General features: G+C 39.4%; 2 protein-coding genes and 1 non-coding gene across 5 annotated transcripts in view; 1 reads left to right on the top strand and 2 right to left on the bottom strand.

Annotated features, from left to right (window-relative positions):
• LOC146468745 (coiled-coil domain-containing protein 152-like) overlaps positions 1 to 22168 on the top strand; it is a 53875-nt gene that overhangs the window by 19189 nt on the left and 12518 nt on the right. The gene's annotated exons all lie outside the window — the stretch shown is intronic.
• On the bottom strand, positions 39 to 22114 carry LOC146468746 (transient receptor potential cation channel subfamily A member 1-like). The gene is made up of 29 exons (XM_085124247.1): positions 21740 to 22114; positions 18586 to 18679; positions 17841 to 18016; positions 17555 to 17662; positions 17012 to 17120; positions 16174 to 16271; positions 15665 to 15712; positions 15098 to 15283; positions 14561 to 14749; positions 14206 to 14292; positions 13540 to 13625; positions 12986 to 13147; positions 12491 to 12605; positions 12198 to 12367; positions 10973 to 11057; positions 10094 to 10150; positions 9688 to 9765; positions 9170 to 9240; positions 8927 to 9089; positions 8454 to 8495; positions 7911 to 7991; positions 6936 to 7102; positions 6557 to 6617; positions 5721 to 5789; positions 3655 to 3828; positions 2693 to 2761; positions 1921 to 2031; positions 1213 to 1322; positions 39 to 661 (listed from the first exon to the last, which is right to left on the bottom strand). The coding sequence occupies exons 1-29, from the start codon at positions 22025 to 22027 to the stop codon at positions 535 to 537; spliced, it is 3381 nt and encodes a 1126-aa protein (XP_084980373.1). The 5' UTR covers positions 22028 to 22114; the 3' UTR covers positions 39 to 534.
• Positions 9581 to 9664, bottom strand: Trnal-cag (transfer RNA leucine (anticodon CAG)). The gene has a single exon. It is a non-coding gene; the product is annotated as a tRNA-Leu (tRNA).

Here is a 22168-nt window from a genome sequence, read left to right as displayed (position 1 = left end):
TCCTTTTGTTTGAACTGTAAAAACGAAAGCTATTTAGATACACTTTAATCTTGTTCCTTTTTATCACAATTGAAACAATGCATATTACATAGCAATACTTTCAATTCAGCTATTTGCTATCTTATATACAGCTATTTCAATTAACGTCGGATCAAAGTATAAAGCTATAAGACAAGACCTCAAGTTTCTGTGGATTTTTTTTTATGAATAAGTTCATCAAAATCAGCTATGCCTCGTCCGTCCAGTGAAGATATACGATGGCGAGCCATTCGGATGAAACAAAGGTTAGGATATCAAATGGATGAGGTTGCAACCTCTTTGAAGATGTCTTTTTAAAAGCTTTAAGCCTTGACCCGACAACGTTAATTGAAATAGCTGTATGCTATAAGCGTCAAATTCGCATTTCTCTGACACAGCAAAACTAATCAAGTAATGTAAATGATTGACATAATCAGCAGAATTTTTCTAAGCTTCTTGTTTGTTGTCCCTAATCCCGTCCCGGAACACCTTCCCGTGAGACGTTCACATGGACGGTTAGCGCTTCTTTGAGAACCATCCAAGGATGCTCTTTCTATTCCCAGCTTCCTCAATACCTTCACGCCGGCCAATGGCTTTAAGAAGCTTGGATTGCTCTGTCATCATCTGGTGTATATCCTCAATCCTATATGTTTTTGAAATGAAAAATAACATCTTATTGAAATGAACAGAGCTTTTTTCAGTCGAGTGTCGAAAAGTATCATTACGCGTTTATTTTGGCTTTGCTTTACGGTGCTCTATGATTGGTTGGCAAAATTCGCGCCATTTCCTCAACCAATAGGAAGTCAAACCAAAAACAAATCTCAACTTGGACGCACGCGTTTTCCCGCGCTTTTTGCCGGTTACACGTTTTTTGTTCGAATTCTGATTGGTTCATTGTGTTGTTTACGTCTGTTGTGATTGGCCAGAGTAATTACTGTGGATTTGGTTTACGAAAACCGCTGTAATATGCCAGTCAGGCATTTAATGTAGCTTCAGCTTTCGAGACTGTGGATGGCCATTCAAATTAAATTACAAGTTATTGGCAACACCAACCCCTCGCTGGTGCGAGTCCCTCACACCCAGAACAGTACTGTCGAAGGACGCGTCTCGTATTTTCAATAATTTCCAAGTGGGAAATTGTCAAATCTCGCCCTGTGCTCTTTTTCGAATTAAAAGCGTTAACACTGTACGTACTTTGAATCCTGTTCCAGGATCTTTTCAATAATCGGTGCCATTGCTGGAGGCAGGCCATCGTCGTCTCCCTTGGTTTCTGCTTTTCCAAAACCAAAGATCTTCTCGTATATCTGAAAAGGAAGCGAAAGAGTTAACTTTTTTATAAGCTTTAAAAAAGTTGTAAGGGTGTTCTGAAAATTTGCCTAACACTGTTCTGGATAACCGCACATAGAACTTTGTATTTTATTGCGCTGAACAAGGTAAGTTCCATTTTATGACTCCGTGAATGAAGTACCAAGCAAAGTTCGTCCATTCGAATTTAAATAAGAGTATCAACAACGACACTTCATTAAAAACAGAGTTACGAGTGAGGTATATACCTACCCGCAAATAGCTAAAGCTAGTTGAGGCGGGTAGGTATGACTATATTAAAGTAAATGCAAATAAAATTTTGGTGTTTACAAATTGACATTATTAACAAAGTTTACAAAACAACAGCAGCAACTAAGATAAAACTTAAATAAGTAGTAAACAAATAAGTGAACATACAGAACCAAAAAGGATTCGCAAGCTATATTGATAGAAATTACAGGATTGTTACAAATTTACAAACTTTTGATTATTTCAAGTATCATGCAGTACTTCGGATATTGCTGTCCATTTTTCTAAGCAGAAATTAAAAAAGAATTTGTTAACTTTCTCGTGTGGTAGTTGTTATATAAGGCTGACCTTAGTTTTCAGGTTGGAACTCCTGTTTGGAAACTCTTCATGTTTGTCGACCTGAACTCGCCTCAAAATCCATCGAGGAAGAGACTCTTCAATCTCAATCAACAGCTCAACCTTGATAGAAAACAGATAAATCGAATTCTTAATTCATGCAGGACAACGTTGGTCATTAGTGGAATATTTCCCACAAGCTGGACGAGAAAAGGTCGGTTTTAAAGGTCACACTTTGTGAAATAACTCATCTGTCTTTAATGCTCATGCCACAGCCACTACTCTGTTTGCCTTGCAACAACCTGTTTATAAACAAGTTTTCCTTCTGACATTCGTCTTACAGTAAAGCAAGGAATTATTACACGGCGAATGTTGAAAAGTTCTGGGTCAATTCTGTCTTGTTCGTTTTTAGAACTGGCCATTAAAAACTTAATCATATAACAGTGTCGATATGAACCAAAGCTTAAAGTATCGTCAGTTGTAGATGTAGTTTTATTGAGGTTTGGCAGCTCCTCTGTAATGACGTGTATTGGATCGTATCGTGCAAAGCACGATAATATCAAACTTCTCAAATGCATATCTATCAATGAAAACTTGCTTGTGTTCAACGTATCGCATCGTATCGCATCGCATCCTATTGTATCCTATCGTATCGTATCGCATCGCATCCTATTATATCGTACCGTATCGTATCGCATCGCACCCTATTGTATCGTATCGTATCGCATCGCACCCTATTGTATCGTATCGCATCGTATGGTATCATGTCGTAGCTCCGGTATACCTGCATGACGTAACGTTCCATGACGGATTTCTTTTGAATCTGGTTGATGTCGCCAACAGCTAAACCAATCTGTTTTTAAAAATGAAAACGAATTAAACTTAGTAGTCTTAAATTTTGTTACATTCACCTGCACTTAAAGGCTTTTTCTCTTTACCAAGAGAACGGACACGTGTTGTAAAAACTAAATCGGAGGGACAAAACTAAATAAATAAATAAATAAATGAATGCGTAAGTAAATAAACCCCTTTATGCTTTGCTGGTATATCTATGTCCTTTACTGTAAAATTGCCGTCCACAAACGTTTTCGCTCGTCCCCGGAGCTTTGCCTTCTAGGATAGCTCCGTTTATCTTTCAACCAATCAAAAATCGAAATCAGTTCTCTATAGTGTATGCTCTTATGGACCACAAAATGATGTCATAAAATGTTCAAAACTCAAACTCCAATCATGAGCTGCAAGCGTGTGGTTTCGCTGCCAAGTTTTGAACATTTTAAGGTATTATTGCGTTCGACGTACAAATAACGCACTCCTAATTATATAGATTGGAGTCGAGGTTGTATGGGACAACTAACGTTGATTGCCTTGAACGAATGAATCTTGGGACGCGTATTTGACACCCCCCGCAGATTTTGCAGGAGCGGATGACATCATCACCAACTTGGCAAAGGAGAGAGAACCGGGAATCGAGATCATTGAACGCACTCCCTAATATCTTTGATTATTACAAGTTTTATGATCTACAAGAGTAAAGACCATAGAAAACTGCCGTCGATTTGTTTTTTACAATAGCATGGAAATAGTACGAACGGAATTGGCTTTATTTTCCGTTGAGAAAGCGCGCGCGTTACATCTGACGTCATTTTTATTGTCTGTACTCTTATAGACAATAGCTACGAGCCAATCAGCGCGCGTTAAATTCGATGTATCAGCAGCCTAAAGGGGTTTATTGTCTCAATATCATACCAGCATGTTCATGAGGATGATTGGCATGGCCAGAGCAAACAACACGAACACAATGTTGGCAGCCACTGGAAAGCGCAGTTTCGTGTCCGGCAATATGAAGATCTCCTCGTACTCGAACTCACCCAAAGTCATGGTGAAGGTTTTCAGTAACGCAAATTGAAGGGTTTGGTATTGCTTTGAGAGAGAAGAGGACAAGTTAGCAAGGTTAAGGACGGTGCCCACAAATACCGAAGTATTTTTGTGCGGTTTATGACTTTGCGGGAAAAGCAGATCTTAGCGAGGGCTATTGGAATCCAAAAAGAAAATTGGGGGTAACCACGCATTTTTCAGAGATTATTAAACATTAATATCTCTAAAAAACGCCATAATATAAAGGAATGTATGGGATTTTTTCCTAAATTGAAGCTTAATTATCTCTGAAAAATGCATGGTTACCCCCAATTTTTTTTTGAGATACCAAAAGCATTTGCTAAGTTCTGCTTTCTCCGTATAGTTTTAAACCGCGCAAAAATATTCCTGTATTAGTAAGCACCACCCATAGGAAACCCGAGTATCTCGCGATGCACAGAACGTATGCGCAGTAACAATAGTAGGTACCGTCCTTAAATCTGAGGAAAGAAGATGATTATTCAAGAGTGTAGCATTGCGGAATTCTCGGAATTAGAATACATTTGCGCGTAAAACGTGCCCGGCACCCACTGAATACAGTAAAAAACCGCAACTAAGAACTTGAAAATTAAGAACCTGTTAGCCTAAAATTTGGATTTTATAACCACTATAAACAAGAACCTAAAAATTGAAAACAGCTTCTTATTAGTTTTCTAAAATCATATTAGTACATTACAGCTGCAGTGCAAGAATCCTATTTGAAGAAAAAGGTAGATTCTCATTACTGTAAAAGTGAGGGTTTTTTTTTTTTAATAAAAAAGAGTGCAAGACATTATGGAAATTTGCACAACAATATGGAGATTACCACACTAATGCAGCCTGAAAATAGAAAATAGGCCAATAACCATCTTGTTTTACAGCTGAGTTTTATTTGCTTTTCTCCTGAATTAAGAACCTATTTTAAGAACCTAAGTAGCCTAAAATTGTGTTAACTATCATTTATATAAGAACCTGTTTAGGCTAATTCCCCAAAATGTAGGTTCTTAGTTGATGGTTTTTACTGTAGCGCACAGCAATACCCACATGTACGCAATGCGTACCTATTTTTTTTTTTATCTAAGGAAACAGCGCGACAATTCAGCTGAGAGACGAACAGAGCCTCAAACAACCGACACTCCCATCAATCGGTTAAAAATAACTGACGCACAACCTACTACACCACCACGCCTCCACGGACAATTCCAAAGGATCTATTAAATGAAGGTATTGTATAATGTAGGACACTAGGTTAAGGCAGGTCCCTCCTAATTCGTAGCAAAAATACCTTATTCCAATCATTCCAATCCTAGCAGTATTCCTAGCAGTATGCAGGACGTTTGTCCCATGAACCTAGTTTAATGGCCTTAACTCCTACGAGTCTCCTGTAGCTCAGTGGTAGAGCATCCAAACTAGTAATCGGAAGGTCTTAGGTTGGACTCCTGATAGGAGCACTCGGAATTTCTTTTTCCGAGTTTTTCTGTTTCATTACTGAATAATACTGATCATTCTTAAAAATACATTAGTTTGTATTTGAAGGCACCGTCCGCGTTTCTTTAGCCTGAGTATCAGGCTTGTTGGAGCGGAAAGGTAGGAGAAAGGACAATGAAATAGGGAAAGAGAAACCCGACACCAGTGCTTTAATTCAAGCCTATCCCCCCCCCCCCCCCTCCTCCCCCGCGGCACACGCTACGGGTTCATGAAATTTGTGGCCAATTTCACTTTCAATTACGCCAAGGATGAACATGAGCCGCTAACGGTGTTTTCCTACCCTCGTTTCTCGAACCATCCCAAGCTGCGCAGACAGTATGCGCAGTGGCAAAAGTAGGCCCCATCCCCCTTACATTTTACAAGAAATCGTCGCTTGATTTGTTATTTTAGTAAGATAGATTTTACACAAGACAAATGATTGTATCACCTACCATGTTGTACATGAGTAAGAAAAACGTTGTCCCGAATGCTATCAAGAACAGGACGAAGAGAAGCAGGACCTAGAAATAACAAGATAAAGGTCATCTCAAGTTAAACCTGGAATGTCGTTTTGCCCAAACTTGAAAATATCCTACCGAAAGTCCAGGATGGACATACGATGCTTTCTTACAAGCAATGAAGTGGCTGTGGCTGGTTTTACCTGAAATTGCTGCGCAGTTTCAGAGGTGGAGACATGGTGCAAGTTTGCAAAAGCGGGCAATATTGCAACTTGCAGTTTCGTAGGGAGCGGAGAAATGATGCAATTTAAAGCCTACTTATAAAATAATATTACGAACAACATTTTCAGGGTGGACACATGATGCAATTTAGCGATTTCTGGCAAAATTTCAAGCAGCGTTTTCAGAATGCACGTACACAGAATAAAATTTAGCAAATTACATGCAGCATTGTGTACAAAGGTGCGCCGTGTGTCCAAGCCTGACATTGTTCTACAAAATTTTAGTAAGTTTCTCTCATACGTAATTATGGACCATATAGAGCGGTTTTCAATTGAGTGTCGAAAATAATTTCGCGTTTGCTTTGGTTTTGCATTACTAAGCTCTGTGATTGGTTAACAAAACTCGCACCACCTTCTCAACCAATGGGAATCCAAACCAGAACCAATCGTGTTTTCGCCACACGCGTTTTCCTGCGCTTGGCGTCAGTTACATTTATTTGCTTCAACTTCTAACTGGCTTGTTGTATTTTTTTACATCTGTTGTGATTGGCCAGGGTAATTACTTTGGTTTTGGTTTTACGACACTCAATTTTAAACCGCTCTATTTACCTGGAAAAGCGTTTGGAACATGGTCAGGAGCATGATCACGTATTTACCATAATACGAAAACCTGAAGAAAAAGAAAATGTTCAAAGCAGGGTTTAGAAACGTTAGACACAACAAAATTTCTCTGCTTATCTAATCTAACCTACGCTTTCGTTTTGGTCGACTATATCGTGCATATATTCCAACAGTGTTAGAGTGTTACAGTGTTACAGCTGAAGGTTATAAGGGTCCGGTGAAAATAGAGCTTTTGAAAGGTGCAGGTTTACTGAAGATGAGTGCTTTTAAATTTAACAGGCACTAACAAAGAAAACAAAAACTGTTCTATTAAACTGAGCTTCCGTTGTCATAAGGCTGGACGTTCGGTAAAAGTAATTTTACAGACCTTCTGAAGTACAGGACAAGATTGAGCCAAGCAAAGAACAGAGAGAAGGCGGCTGCTTCAGACATGTGGTGTGACTTGCAAGCACAAACAGGAAACACGAACACCAAAGCAGACACATAGATCAGCAGCTCGATGTAGTTCATTGCAGAGGCCAAGTATTTCAGGCGCTGTACGTAAAAGTAAAAAATAAAGATGCAATGTTTTATTGTTGTTGTTGTTGTTGTTTTGTTTTCTTGATTGGTTAGACAGTTTTCAGTTGAGTGGTAAATAGTAAGTTCGCGTTTGCTTTAGTTTTTCTTTACTGTGCTCCGTGATTGGTTGACAAATTCCGTGCCTCTTTCTCAACCAATGAGAAGCTAGACCCAAGCAAAAATCAATCGTGACTTGCTCGAACGCGTTCTCCCGCGCTTTACGACGGTTGCGTATATGTGCTTTTAGTTCTGATTGGTTCATTTTCGCTGTTTACGTCTTCTGTGATTGGCTAGAGTAATTACTTTGCTTTTCGTTTAAAAACCACTCTAAAAGCTGTGTATCCCCAAAGGACCTAACTTGACCAGAGGTTTCCCAATTGAGCACGATTTGAAGCCTAAAACTAGCGAACGAAGTTCAGACAAGGCTTACAAAGACAACCGAAGTCTCCCGAGCATTTATCAGCTTAATTCGATTAAGTACGGAATCGCCCGAGGTCTTCACGGCAATTAAGTCCTCGAGGTTTTTGAAAGAGTACCATAGTTCAATCGCACACTAGCTCCCCGAAAGTCACCATGGTGTTTTGAACATTCAAAGACTTTATATTGTTTCCACCGGAAGACTTCTGAAGATTCCCTAAGAGACGAAAACATTATAACAAATCTCAAAAATTTGTTTGTCAAGATTTTTTTTAGACACGCAAATCAGAGTTATTTTTTATAATTTTGAAGTCTGGCATACTTGGAACTGAAAAGAGATGAAAAGATAAACAATGAATACGCTTACCTTTCTGATGAATTGCAGTAGTTCCTTTGCGAGATTAATCAAGACGGACACGAACACAATGTAATGGAGAACCACAACAGTCTAAAGGCAAGGATCGAACACAGCACATATATAAGTATTAGACAGAGCCCTTTTTGCGTTTGAACATACTGCTACTACTACTAATACTACTACTGCTGCTGCTGCTGCTGCTGCTGCTGCTGCTGCTGCTACTACTACTACTACTACTACTACTACTACTACTACTACTACTACTACTACTACTACTACGACTACTACTACTACTGCTGCTGCTACTGCTACTGCTACTGCTACTACAACTACTACTACTACTACTACTACTACTACTACTACTACTACTACTACTACTACTACTACTACTACTACTACTACTGCTGCTGCTGCTGCTGCTGCTGCTGCTGCTGCTGCTGCTGCTGCTGCTGCTGCTACTACTACTACTACCGCCACTACTGCCACTGCATACCCACCTCCCCCAATCACTACAGCAATACTTTGAGTCTAAGTAAAATATTTTTGTGTCACCTTGTCGTCAGTGTTGCATGTTTTGTTTTCGTCGTGCCATTCCTACAGAGATGAATTGTACAAGTCAGCTTAATCATGATGGGAAAAAAGATGACAGTTACAGAAGAGGTGCTAGGTCGAAAAAAAACTACAACAAGAAAAAAAGAGAGGGATGTTCTAGGCCAAAACCAAAGTACACAAATGACTATTCAAAAACGACCAGCATAAACTTGCAAGCCATGCGCAAGAAAGTCGTGTAATTGATGCAAAGCGCGGGAAACTCGTGCAACCTGTGCCAAGCGCGGGAAACTCGTGCAATCGGTGCCAAGCGCGGGAAACTCGTACAATCGCTGCCAAGCGCGGGAAACTCGTACATCCGGTGCCAAGCGTAGGAAAACATGCAACCAACGCAGTGACAGCGCGGGAAAACATGGAATCACTATGCCAAGTGACAGTACGTTATTAAATCAAACACTCATTGTCCTACCACTTACTGATTCAAGAGTAGGAATTTGTAATGTACTGTTGCAGAAGTGATAGTCGCTGCACATCTCACAAATGTTGATCTTAAGGTAAACTGCCAGAGCGGTGTACGGCAGCAGAAATGCCAGATACAGTGACAGATTAAAGATAAATGTTATCCAACCAAACTTCTTCCTGTTGAAAAAAAAAAACGAACAATACAGTGTTCATGGGGAAATCCACCATATCCGAACCAAACTGAACCAAAAGCTCACCACTTGATATCCATGAGAACGTTACAAACAGGATGCGTCAAACAATTTTCCCGGCGTCGTTCCGCCATGGTCTTTAGAGGAAAAAAGAATGCAACGTTATCAGTGTTTATAAGAACTTTACAAGAAATATAATCTTCCCGCATATTCACAGGTTTGTCAAAGTGTATATGCAGGAATAACAAACATTTCTGTCATCATGATAAAGAAAGCAAAATGATGCATTTTATGCCCAAGTATAAACTATGGCTGAGATGGAGACAGTTCATGCATGTTACACACTGTATCTTTCTTATTTCGGCATCACCTTTGCGTGTGAATAAAATAAATTAACATGACTGCTTTTTGTGTTTTAATAATCCCCGAAATACAAAAATATAGAATACAGAGAAAAATATGTAAAAATAAAAGAACTGTCAGGAGTGGGATTCGAACCCACGCCTACAAGAGTAGACTGCGACCTGAACGCAGCGCCTTAGACCGCTCGGCCATCCTGACAAGTTACGTCACAAAGAACTCACCTTGAGGGCATCAAGAGAGTGCTCAAACTGACTTGATGAACTCTGCTTTCCTTGTATCAGACTTAAATCGTACGTTATCTGTCAAAATTTACCAAAATTACAACGATATAAATTTTGGCGAGGATTACAATGCCAATTACTTGAAACCCTGACAGTACAAAGGATGTTTCCCTTAATTTTCTAAATTAGAAATGAAAAGACCTAAACCGTATTTTATACCAGAGGGAAAGATATATACGCATTCTGGGCCAAATTGGCTGAAAGCCATTCTGCTTGGGACTGAATTACTTCCTAAGTTTACTAGACAGCTTTCCTCTTGAGATATGTTGATTTAAAAGGAAATAGGTAAACTCGATTCATTAATTAACTGAGGACCTTAATATTTTTAGATGACTTGTCAGCTTACCTTGAAATCGTTGCTGCTTGGATGGCCATCTTGTTCAACACACTGGTCAAGAAAACGCTGGAAAACAAAATCATTCATTTCAACCTGCTTCAGTACTGGCTCAAAATCAAAACTTCCTTATCTGAAATTGTTTTCCTGGACTGAAGGCTTTAGCATAAAAAAAAACACTAATAGCCAAGTGGATCCACTCTATACCCTCTGGCGATTTGAAAAGTACTGATTTTATCTAGTGCGAAAATAACTGAAACACATGAACTGATGCAACCGTGACGAAATGTGATACTGCTTCGTAAGTGATACATCATCGCTGTGGAATCACGGTTTTCGACGCCATTTTGACGAGTAGGCAAACAGTCTTGAAATAACAGGGTTTTATGGAAATTCGATGTCAAATAATTTTCATAAAACATCGCTTCTGAAAAATTCATGAATTGGAAACTTTTGGCACTAGGAAAAAGATTTTAAGAAAACAAAAATTGGAGGGATGTAGCTGTGCCAGAAAGCGTCCAGTCGTGTTTCGAACTTTCCAGACATTTGTCTGTGTAGCGAACCAGCCGTGAACTGCTACTATACAGACTATAAATAGTTCGCGGGAAAAAAATACAGGAAAATGTATGGAAAGTTCAAAACACAACTGGACGCTTTCTGGCACAGCTACTTCCCAGCAATTTGTTTCTTAAAATCCTTTTCCTAGTGCCAAAAGTTTCCAATTCATGAATTTTTCAGAAGCGATGTTTTATAAAAATTATTTGACATCGGATTTCCATAGAAACACTGTTTAATATTTCAGACGTGTTTGCCTACTCGTCAAATGGCGTCAAAAAGCGTGATTAGGCCTATTCAGTTCTCAGACGTCTTCTTTCAGTTTTTATTAAATACCTCTGCCACGTCCGGCATTTTTTCCACCAGTGTCTGTATCTGAGAGAATCCTCCACCAACTGCAGCAGCTAGCACTTCCTTCCACCTGTCAGTTGACAATAAAGAGCTTAAGCAACGACTGCAACGGCAACGAAAACGTCACCTGAAAATATAACTTTATTTCATTTGTGCTACTTCGCGATTATTTCAACTCGCTCAACTTTTACAAAAATGGCGAACTATCCAGGAACCAAATTGGTAGGAGTGGCGTACAAGTTAAGCAAGAAAATGAAAAATTCACTGTCGTCCGTTGACGTTCTCCACAAAACCTTAAATGTGGTCATTTCACGTTGTTGTTTTGCAGAGGACGGCAAAGAAATGTACCAAAATGTAAAACGGACGTGCAGAGTGAATTGTTTTTGCTTATTAAACCTGTTGTTTTGCGGCGTTGTCGTTGCCGTTGCCGTCGTCGTTGCTTAAGCTCCCCAATCACCGTTATTTATTACGAATGCACGCTTCTGAATGACACATTGATATTGACATAGACATTTATTTGCCTTTTTTCCAATATATTTACAATTTATCCATAGTTTAATGTGTGGCGCGGAGACCTCTAGAAACCTCCAGGCTTATAGTTGAGGTCACCTCGTACAATCCTCATCAGCTATTTAACGTAACAGAGTGTTTCTGTCGTAGGACTATACGCTGGTATTTGGTTCCCGGAAATCTGATGTACGTTCTAAAACAAATATTTTTTAGAAATTTATCTGGAAAAAATTTTATGTGGTCGGCCATGGCAACCAATTTTTGACCGGCAGGTTTTTTTTTTCAGAAAATAGAAAATCCCTTTAAAAAATGGAGGAAAAATCACTTTTCTTCCCGTAATTGTTACGTTTTAGCTCATAATAGTGTTCCTGTATTGGTTTTGCACATTACTTTACGTTCAATTTCGGCGCTTTCCTGAAGTTTTTGGGAAAATCCAGGAATCCAAGATGAGGGATTATGAACTTATTACCACGTGATATGATGTCATCACTTCACATTGCGGACCTCAAAGGAGACACCTTTAAACGTGCTATCTATCCTCCAAGTCTCACTGTCATAGCTTTTAAAGTTGCAAAGTTATGACATCAGCCCCTTCCTCCCCCCGCGCCGGCCCCGGAAGACAAAAATAAAAAGCCCAGTCTAGAAAGGGGTTAATGCACATAAAGGCTATAGTGATCACCTATTCGTCAAGTTTGCCTACCTGCTGTGTTCGATTATTGCCATGGCAACCTCATGTTTTTCATTGTCGATAGCGAGATCAAGAACATTCTGGTTATACTTGTTCAACAGGATTTCTTGTTCTTTCACGGAAAGCAGATAGGACACGAGAGACGCGTGGCCAGTGGTGGCGGCCAGATTCAGGGCCGTGTTCTGGGTACAAGATGAAATAAAATATGAAGATACAATTTAGAGACAATGCTTTAAATCGAAACAATCACTTAGCCCAGTATTACTACATAGGACAAATTGACAAAGATAAGTATGTTCCGTTACCTGATGTTTATCAACAGCGTTCAAACTTTCAGGGTGTGCCTCCAGTATGTACTCCACACAGCGTTCAGAGCCGTTTACAGCAGCCATGTGGAGTGGAGTGCGGTCATTATGATCCCTGGAAAATAATAAATATTACAAGCAGTAGTGAATATTTCCCTCATTTGCCGTTTTACAGTTCGAATGGAGACTAGGGACGAGTTTTTATATTTTCATTTAATCAGAAATTGGAGTCCACCACAAGAAAGATCACATTAAAATTAGTCAGTTTACCAAGTTTGAGGTTCTGTCGTTAGATTGCAACCATTTAGAAGGCTTTCAAAAATCGGAAAATTACAGACTTTGTATTTTCTGGGGAACACCATTTCAGGTTTAGAGACATTTGTACGCAATTTGGTCGATTTTTGACTTGTCACAGCCTGGTTACTTCGCAATGAAACATAACCAAACTTGCTAAACTTACTAATTTTTACTTAAAACCGTTTATCTTTGACTGACCTTTCAATAGTAGCTCCTTTCCTCAGCAGCAGTTGAACAATCTCCGCATGTCCCTCGTGGCAAGCATAGTGCAGAGGAGTCTTCCCTTTGTGGTTTTGCAAATTTACTATTCGGACATTCCTTTTTTTGAGCAGTCTTTGTGCAATCTCTAGCCAGCCATACCTAAACAAAAAAAAAAAGAAAATTTCCCCAGTGAAGCTTTCAATGCAAAGCAATTACGTACAATATAGAACAGTGAAGAAAAGAGCCCATCCCCACGAAAGACCTGATATTTCCCTTTAAAGAACTATTTTTGGGCAAGGAATTCATGTTAACGCACCATATAGTCACCCACATAACCCTAATCCTAATCATCCATACAGTCACCCTCACCTTACCATGAATTAGTATATACTGATTTTTGTGTTTTAGTTATTGAAATATCAACTCCTGATAACTGGGGAGGAGAGTAGGAGACCTCAAGTGAACCATCGACATTCTATTTTCCTTGAACAACCTTAGTTATTTGGTATTGTGGGTGATAACCTGTATAGTTATTAGTGCGCATGTCTTACCTTGCAGAGATATGAAGGGGTGTATCGAGGGAGTCTGAGGTGACTTGAACCGCTGCCTTGTTCTTGTTGATGAATAGCGCGATGTGCTATGGAAAATAAGTCGTTGTTAGATTCAATTATTGCGATATTCCGAATGATAAGTTGTTGAACATTGTTGTTGTTGCTGTTGTTGTTGAGAAACCGTCAAGAGTTTCACTGGCATTACTAACACTGGATAAAACCAATCTACCCAGCACTTTATCTTTTAAAATAGCGAAGATATACTTTCGTCAAGTCTGGGAATCAGTAACAGGCGTTTGTGAGAAAACGCCAGTCACGTTTTGTCTGTCTTCTTACGAACATTCTGCATAAATTTGTGAATTTACGGAGCTACATATTCGCTATTTTTAAAGACAATACTCTCAAACTCGGCGTTTTTACTAAATTTTAAGGTACATGCTCTGTCTTTCGAAAAGTGTCAATGGTTTTTCGTTAATTACCTGGCCGACATCAAAATTATAAATCACCATGATAAAGGTCCTTTGGTTAATATCAGAGATCAGTTGTCTGGTGATAAAAATTCTTCCAATCGAAAACTTCGTTATATGTAATCTTAAAACCCATTCGGCGCTGCACGCCTCATTGGCTAAGAAATCGCGCTGGACTTCAATTGAGTAAGTTGCTTACCTGTAAGTAACCTTCACGAGCCGCAAAATGTACAGGTGTGTACCCAGTCATATCTTTGTCGATCACTAAGGCCTTTGACGCAGGGCTCTGAAAGTGCATGAGAAAAAAGAGTCAAGTTATAACAGATACAACGCATGATCGATGCCTCATATTTCGTTCTCAAACTAATTTCATGAAGAGAAAACAAAGGAAATCACTGCCGTGAAGGAGGTTTAGAAATGTGATCAGTAATTATCATCAAATTTGGTGAACTTTGGGATCAAAGAATTTTTTTAGTTCCGTAAAAAGTTTACCCTAATGCTAAGGAAGCTAAACTTTACGTGCATAAACTGTGTAATCATTCAGTGATTACAACCTTCATCAAAGCCTCCATTGTGGACGAATTGCCAATAGCCACATGCAAAGCTGATCGCAGTTCTACATCCTTAAGTGTGACATCGGCTCCTTGGTCCATGAGAAGCTGAACAGTAGCTGTACCACCCTCAGAGGCTGCTAAGAACAGAGGGGTGCGGCCTTGATTGTCACGCGGATCCACCGGGGCACCCTAAAAACAAATAGTTAAGTCAAAAATACTTCAAGAACGTATGATCGTATTGCGAGAAGTGATGGGCTAGTGGATAAGAATATCAGACATCAATTAAGGCACTTTAATGAAAATCAATATGACTTGTTCATACGCGTTCAGTCCGGATCTTATAAACACGTTTAATTGTATTTTAATATGCTCTGATTGTGTTTCTTGAGTCTGCTGTGATTTGATAGAAAACTTACTAAATTGAAAGTCGTTTCATAACAAAATCGTATTGCTTTAGTTGGTATGACATAGAGGATTCGAACTCTTGACAACTGTACCTAACTCAAACGTCTTAAATGTAGTTTCTAAGTTATATACCTGGTCCAACAAGAAGTTGACTACAGTCACGTGATTGTTTAGTGCCGCTCGGTGCAGTGGGACCATTCCCTGATCATCTAGGATCCCGGCTTTACATACTTCACTGTCTTCAGAAGTCAGTAATTGAACAATCTCAAGTGAGCCTTGTGAACAGGCCAGGTGGAGCGCTGTACTGTTGTCTGATTCCTAAAAAAAAGTAAATAGCTATTATACACTTGTCAATTTTAAGTTTTGAGGGAGCAAGAATCCCCAGCATGATGTAATGCATTATAAATTCAAACTTCTTTCATAAATTGAAGGTAAACAACAAACCCCTTGAAGTATCCGGAAGGCCAAGTTTTCTATGAGTCAACTTATTATACTGGACGTTTGTAATCCAGACGTTTTTGTCCCTCCTCAGAAAAATGTACTCAGAAACGTGAGAGATGGAGATATGTATAATATTAGGGATTCGTATAGACAGAAAACAGAGACAACTCAATGTATATTTTAATAAGTGATGGTTTGACTTGATTTTAATCAATCAATCAATTGATCAATTAATTAATCAAAGTCATGCATTGTTACCTTCTGTCGACGCACATTTGATCCCAGCTTCAAACACAGCCCAACAATCTGAGGAAAGATGAACTCTCCGTTAAGGCTAATAGGCCATTTCCGAGTTGCTGTGAACCTCACTATGAAAGCGAGGCTAAGTGCAAAACTTTTCATATGAAAATTAATTTTGGTTGCATATGAATGAAAACTTATTTTCATAACAAAAACTTTGCACTTAGCCTCGCTTTCATAATGAGGTTCAAAGCAACTCGGAAATGGTCTATTACAGTAACTGTTTGTTTTCTGTTTGTTAACGAGTTTGTTTGTTTCTCCTTGTTAAAATTACTTATGTTTGGTTGTTATTTGTTTGTTTTTTTGTTTAGGCCTGGTTTTTGGTATTGTTCGTTGTTGTTGTTGTTTTTGCAATTGTTAATTTATTAATGTCTGTTTGTTGGCTATTCTTGCCTACTTTTTGCGTTTTCTTGTTCAGTTTTTTCTTTTGTCTTTTTTTTTAAAATGATGTTGGTTTCGCGCCTTACCGGCAGAATTCCACTATCCACTGCAAGATGAAGTAAAGTGCTTCCTTCATTATCAGCATCATAAATGAGGCTTTCTACATCCAGTTGTTTTTCCTCGACTGCGATAAAAACCAAAGGGTTAATCACTAGCAGATCCAGCTGAATTCCTAGAAACGAGGAGGGGGTGGGAAGTGTCATACCACGGGCTGGTGCTACGGGCGGCAAAGGGCATATTTATTGAATGTTTTGTTTATCAACAGTAAATTGGCCATGGTTTTATAGATTGGAGTGCTGACGTTTCGGGCGTTAGCCCTACTTCAGAGCGAATCAAGGGATTGTGGGTTGTATGTGTTTATATAGTGAGCAATGGAGCTACGCTATTGGTGGGAGCGTGGTAACGTGGAAAACAAGAATAAATTACTCGAATAAAAAGCGTTCGCAGATTTCGTGGGGATTTGGAGTGCCGATTTGGATATTTCCGCTAGGAAAAGAGGTATTCAGTTCTCTAGGCCATGGCTATTCGCAAGACTATTTCTGCAACTGAAATATCGACCATATCAATAAATTTGCTTATATTCTGCCTGAGTTCTAGCCTTGCAACCATCTGACACGTGTAGCTCTAGCAACTGAACAACGACGTTTATTTATGTGCTATGTGGTTCTTTTCACTCAAAAGTTGTTTAATACTGTCTTATTCCTTATTTAGAGCTAAGACCTGAACAGGCGCATTCCTCCTTTAGCCGATCACAGATGGGTTCCTAACCGTCACTATCAGAAGGTTTTGTTTTCAAGTACACGGATTAGTCGTTTACATTAAAATATTACTCAAAAGGGTAAATGGTCTAAGGCAGATACTTACCAATTCTAGCGAAGTACTCAGCCACTGACTGTGCTCCTTTGGATACCGCCACACCAAAAGGCGTCATCTTATCTTCAGCTGTTTGCGTTATGTCACCATCATGCTCCACCTAAGCAAAAGAAAACCCCTTGTGAGGTTTCTGTCTGTCTGTCTGTCTGCATATGTGTCTGTCTCATGGGTCTGTCAGGCTGTATTCTTTCTGTCTGTCTTTCTCTCTGTCTGTCCCATGGGTCTGTCGACCTGTGTTGTTTGTATGTCTTTCCATCTGACTGTTGTTTTACTGTCTATGGGTCTATCTGTTTGTCTGTGCGTACGTCTATTTACTAATCTTTGTGGCCTCTATGTCTGCACGAATGAATTCTTGTCCACGTGTGAATCATCCTTCTCTAACTACGACCCCAGGACCCTCTTTCACCACGCAACCATGGCCAAACGGCCCCACCACCACCATGTCCCAGCTAGACGTATAGGCTAATCAGATAGTTTCGCCAGCAGAATACAGGCCCTGTTGTTACAGATAGATGAATGATTCTATTTCCTTACCAGACGCTTACAAATGTCGACGTTGTCAATCTCAGCGGCAATGTGAAGAGGCGTGTATGAACCAAGCCCTCTGGCGTTAACTTTGGTTTTACTGTCATGTAACAGAAGCTGCAAATAGTGGAGAAAATGTATTAACTGTTGTCTGTTGTCTTTTCCTATTATAGTTAGGCATTGGCTGGAACTTCTCACATTTGTCATTCTGAGTTCCTCTCTTATCAACATCAGGGAACATTGGGTTCCTTGACATTATTCTTGGGCAACAGCCCAGCTAGGTCTTCATTCTTACCACCACAATAGTCTCGCTGTCGACCCTAACTGCAGCGTGCAGAGGGGTATCTCCACGCTCATCACGACGCTTCACATCAGCTCCTGACTTCAACAGCAATTTCACAATATCGACATTTTTGCCAAGAATAGCATTGTGAAGGGGTGACTTGCCAAAGGAATCTGGAGTATTTACATCTGTGGAACAAAAGACGACTATCAATAAAGAAAGGTCACTCAATTTTCCAGCTAATACATTTAATTTTTTTCACCTGCTATGAAAAGGGCGGATACTTTACCCTGCTTCCAAATCGCTGGGAAGACCGCTTGAATAGTCTAGTCAGAACAGGTGCAACAGTAGTAATGCAGGGGGGGGGGGGGGTGCGATATAGTCCCTAACCAATCGGATTGGTTAATCCCTGAAATACTGCAATCCGATTGGTTAGGAACGATGTCGCCCCCCCCCCCCCCTCCTTACTACTTATACACCCTTTCATTACAAATGTGCCCTTAAATTCCGGGAATGTTTTATACGCAAGAATAGCCCCGCAGCTACGAATCGAACGGGTTCTTCCAAGCTCAGACCACACCCGAAATGAAAGTTTATTGCATGTCATTTCAAAATGGCGAGAGTCAAACACCGTTGATGTCAGTAGGAAATGAACCAATTCAAACGCGAAGTAAAGGCAAACGCAGCAAAGCCTGGAAAAATCTGAAAGCCTAGTCAGAGAACTTGCTCGCAGACTTGTTAAAGAGCACGTACTCACCAACACCTTTTCCAAGCAATTTTTGAACTTCCTGTTCATGTCCTGACAACGTTGCGAGGTGTAGCTTTTGCAACTTGGTCTCTTTGCGCGATTTCTAACAAAATCATAAGAAACAGGAAACGTATTACAACTTTCACAAATGGCTAGCTGTGCATGATCGTTAGATTGATTCAGTTACCTCTTCATTCACTTCTAAGAGTACTGTAAATAACCTCGTACCCGAATACCTGTCTGATAAATTCGCTAGCGTTAATACCATTCATAGACATGATCTGCAAGGTGCACAACATAACTTGTTTATTCCGCGACGGAACACTGGGGCCCTCAAGAAAAGTTTTCGTTATAGGGGCGCAGTAACATGGAACAGTCTGTCAGCGGAGGCTAAGCAGGCCACTACTTTAAATAGTTTCTATTCCGCTACTGTATTTTAGAATTTCTCTAACTTAGTTTTAGCACCTATTATAGGATTTTTCAATTGTGTTTGTTAATTTTAATGCCTTAGCTTTTTAGCACCAGGTTTAATGCACACGGCTCTTTAGAAGACCACTTTTTAGTGATAGAGATTCCGTGGATAAATAAAGTTGTTATTATTATTATATTATTATTATTATTATTATTATTATTATTATTATTATTATTATTATTTTTAAAAATGTAAATGTCTAAGAAGCACAATAACTAGGTCTGATTTAAAATTTGTTATTAATCGAAGCACCATTACAAAAATGGCCCACTTGGCGGTTCGGTCCTAACTTGTGAGATACGAAGACAAGTAGAGAGTTGTCGACTTATCCTTGGAAAGACATTTCGGTTAAAAGTTAAGTAATTTTGTAATAACTGCATGTGTAACAGTACAGTAAAAACCCGCATATAAGAACCTAGTGATATAAGAATCGAACCTACAGGCTAAAATTTGGCATTTAAATACCCAAAAATATAAGAACCTGTTCAGCCTGGCAAAAAAAAATAGGTTCTTATACGAAATCAATCACTCCGCTAGTTTTGATGGTCAAAATTTTGGATTTTAGTTGTGTGAGAAACTACTGACAAAAAGCTATTGTGTATGTGTTTTCTTTGATTTACATTTGTTTGGTAACGTACATAGCCCAAAATGTTTTTGTTCTGTATGTTATTGTTTAGGAAACAAGGCAAGCATTTTTGTTGTCGAAAATACAAGTGCTAAACCATTTTGTATTAGTAGTACAACATTTCTGTCAATGGTTACACTACGACAACCTTTGAAAAATAAGAACCTATTAAGAACCTAATCAGCCTGAATTGTGAAAAACTACCCTAAAATATAAGGACCTATTCAGCCTGACCTCGAAAATTCTAGGTTCTTATATGTGGGTCAGTTTTACTGTGTTAGTAATGCATTTCTTGACAAACTTAAAAACATGCTCGTTTCTACGACTTTCAAGTGCATTCCAATTCAAAATTTGCGTAGCACTGTCACTTGAGTCAAACATTGTGATTCTGGCCGATCAACGTTGTAGGCGTCCAAGATGATCTGTATCGCATTTGTTACGGGAGAAAGTTATTTTGTGTCCAGTCATTAACAATGTGATATTCCTCATTTGTAATTAAAACTTCTCGAACACGGCAGCATCTCTATGCGCGAAGAAAATGACTGCGTCATCAGACGATGTCAGACCCTGGGAACGAGTTTGGATGCTGCACTGTGAGACTAAACGCTACAACAGGGAAATCGTTAATAAACAACAAAGTGGACCCAAGCTTGAGCCCTCGGGAAAACCCGAGGACAGAGCACAGGGATCAGATAGAGAAGACTGATACCCCACTACTTGAGTTCTATTATTCAAGTAGTCCTTACAAACTTTGATGAATGAAATTTGCAAATGCCGCCAGTTTGTCTGAGCGCGCGCGATTTAGCGTGCATCGATCATTTCACAAATGTGTCAAACTTTATGAAATAAAAATATTATTTTGTTTTATGGATCGATCAGTGTGGTATGCTAAAACAATTAGACGGTTCGGTTTCTATCGCCTCTGATTGTGCTTGCCGTCTAATTGTTAAATAGCTTTCAATCGGTGATGCGATTCCACGCCAAATTAACTATTGCGTGAAATCAGTCATTTTCGACAGGTGAAACTGAAGCAGTTTAAACTCGTCCATTTGAACTGAAATTCCCGTCAAAATATTCACTCGTATGTGATATACAGTTATCTAGCTCATCATGATCAGTGTACAGGTCCAAATTTGAGGTTATAAAGAACTGCGCGCTATCTGTAATAATTAGCAAACTTTCATATCCGCCACCGATCTTCTGTACGATCCAAAGTAATAATTTGACATGAGTGTCGCGAATTTGTCAAGACTGTGAGAATCTCTACTCCAAGGCTCTTTCAGAATAAGACAAGTCCCAATAGCTTTGGATAGCCAACCTAGCCAGATAAACTGACAGAATTACCGATAAAGGGTTGGAAGCGGTATACGTCATTCTGATCAAATTATTTTTTTCTGTGAAGCGTGAAAGGTATGAGATTAATAATAAATTAAACTTCTCGTTAATTACTGCCCAAATAACTACAGAAAATCCGGCTGAGCTCTTTGTGCGATTTAAGCCTAAAAATAAAACTGAATTCTCCGGGAAATATATGAGAAATGTCCCTTAACATTTCGCATAGGGCCCAGTTGTTCGAAGCCCGACTAAGCTAGTCCTGGATTAACGTGAACTTTGATTAGAGTCTAATTACAAATCAATAAAGATTCTTCCAAAACATTTTTGTCCTTCTCAGTATTAACATAGACTTTTTTTTTACCTTTAGATCAGTTGACATTAGCCTTTAAACCCATTTTAAAAGAGCGAGATGAAAACCTCGATTGACCTTTAATCGTGTATTAGCGTTAATCGGTTTTCGAACAACCGGGCCCTGGCCTTTTCAACTTAAAAGTTGAATATATACTAGCGATGGATGGCCTATAACGCCCACTGCATATGGTATGATTCCCTTTAAATGACAAATATCAAGTTCTCTTAAAAGCTCAGCTAGAGTCCATTGATTACACATGCAAGTACATATGTTAACATCACCTCGCTCTTTCAAAAGACTTCATGACACTGTTTTCAATAAACTTTACTCAAAACGTTTGATAGTCGTTCAGCGCGGGCTACAAAAAGTCATATCTTACCTTCTGACGTTTTAGGCGCGCGGGTTCGCCATTGCTTGTAGGGTCCCCGTCAAGATCATCTGAAGAGTCAGAATTCATAGATATTTGACTAAATCTTCTCATACTTGCCGATCGGTTTATCGATGGGCTTGGCGGAGGTTTAGCAGTTAAAGGGATGTCTCTCTCTCTCTTGGGATATTTGTCCAGTTTAGCAGACACGGTACCAGAGGAGGGAAGTAGGCTTGGCATGGTATGCCTCTTTTTAAAGGCAGCCATCTTCTGATAAACATTTCCTGGAGAGGCGGCCATTGCTGAAGTGTTGCTTCCTAGGACGCTATCTTAACTAGACCAGCAAAAGAAAGTTCTTGTCGAGACCTGTTCCAGGTTCATTATATAGTTACGCTCTTTTGACTACCGAGAATTTGTTTGCAGATCACTAGTCATTTGACA

Source organism: Pavona decussata, unplaced genomic scaffold (genome assembly GCF_977016875.1).
Source record: "Pavona decussata unplaced genomic scaffold, jaPavDecu1.1 SCAFFOLD_130, whole genome shotgun sequence".
Lineage (NCBI taxonomy): Eukaryota > Metazoa > Cnidaria > Anthozoa > Scleractinia > Agariciidae > Pavona > Pavona decussata.
This window is presented reverse-complemented; position numbering and strand designations above follow the sequence as displayed.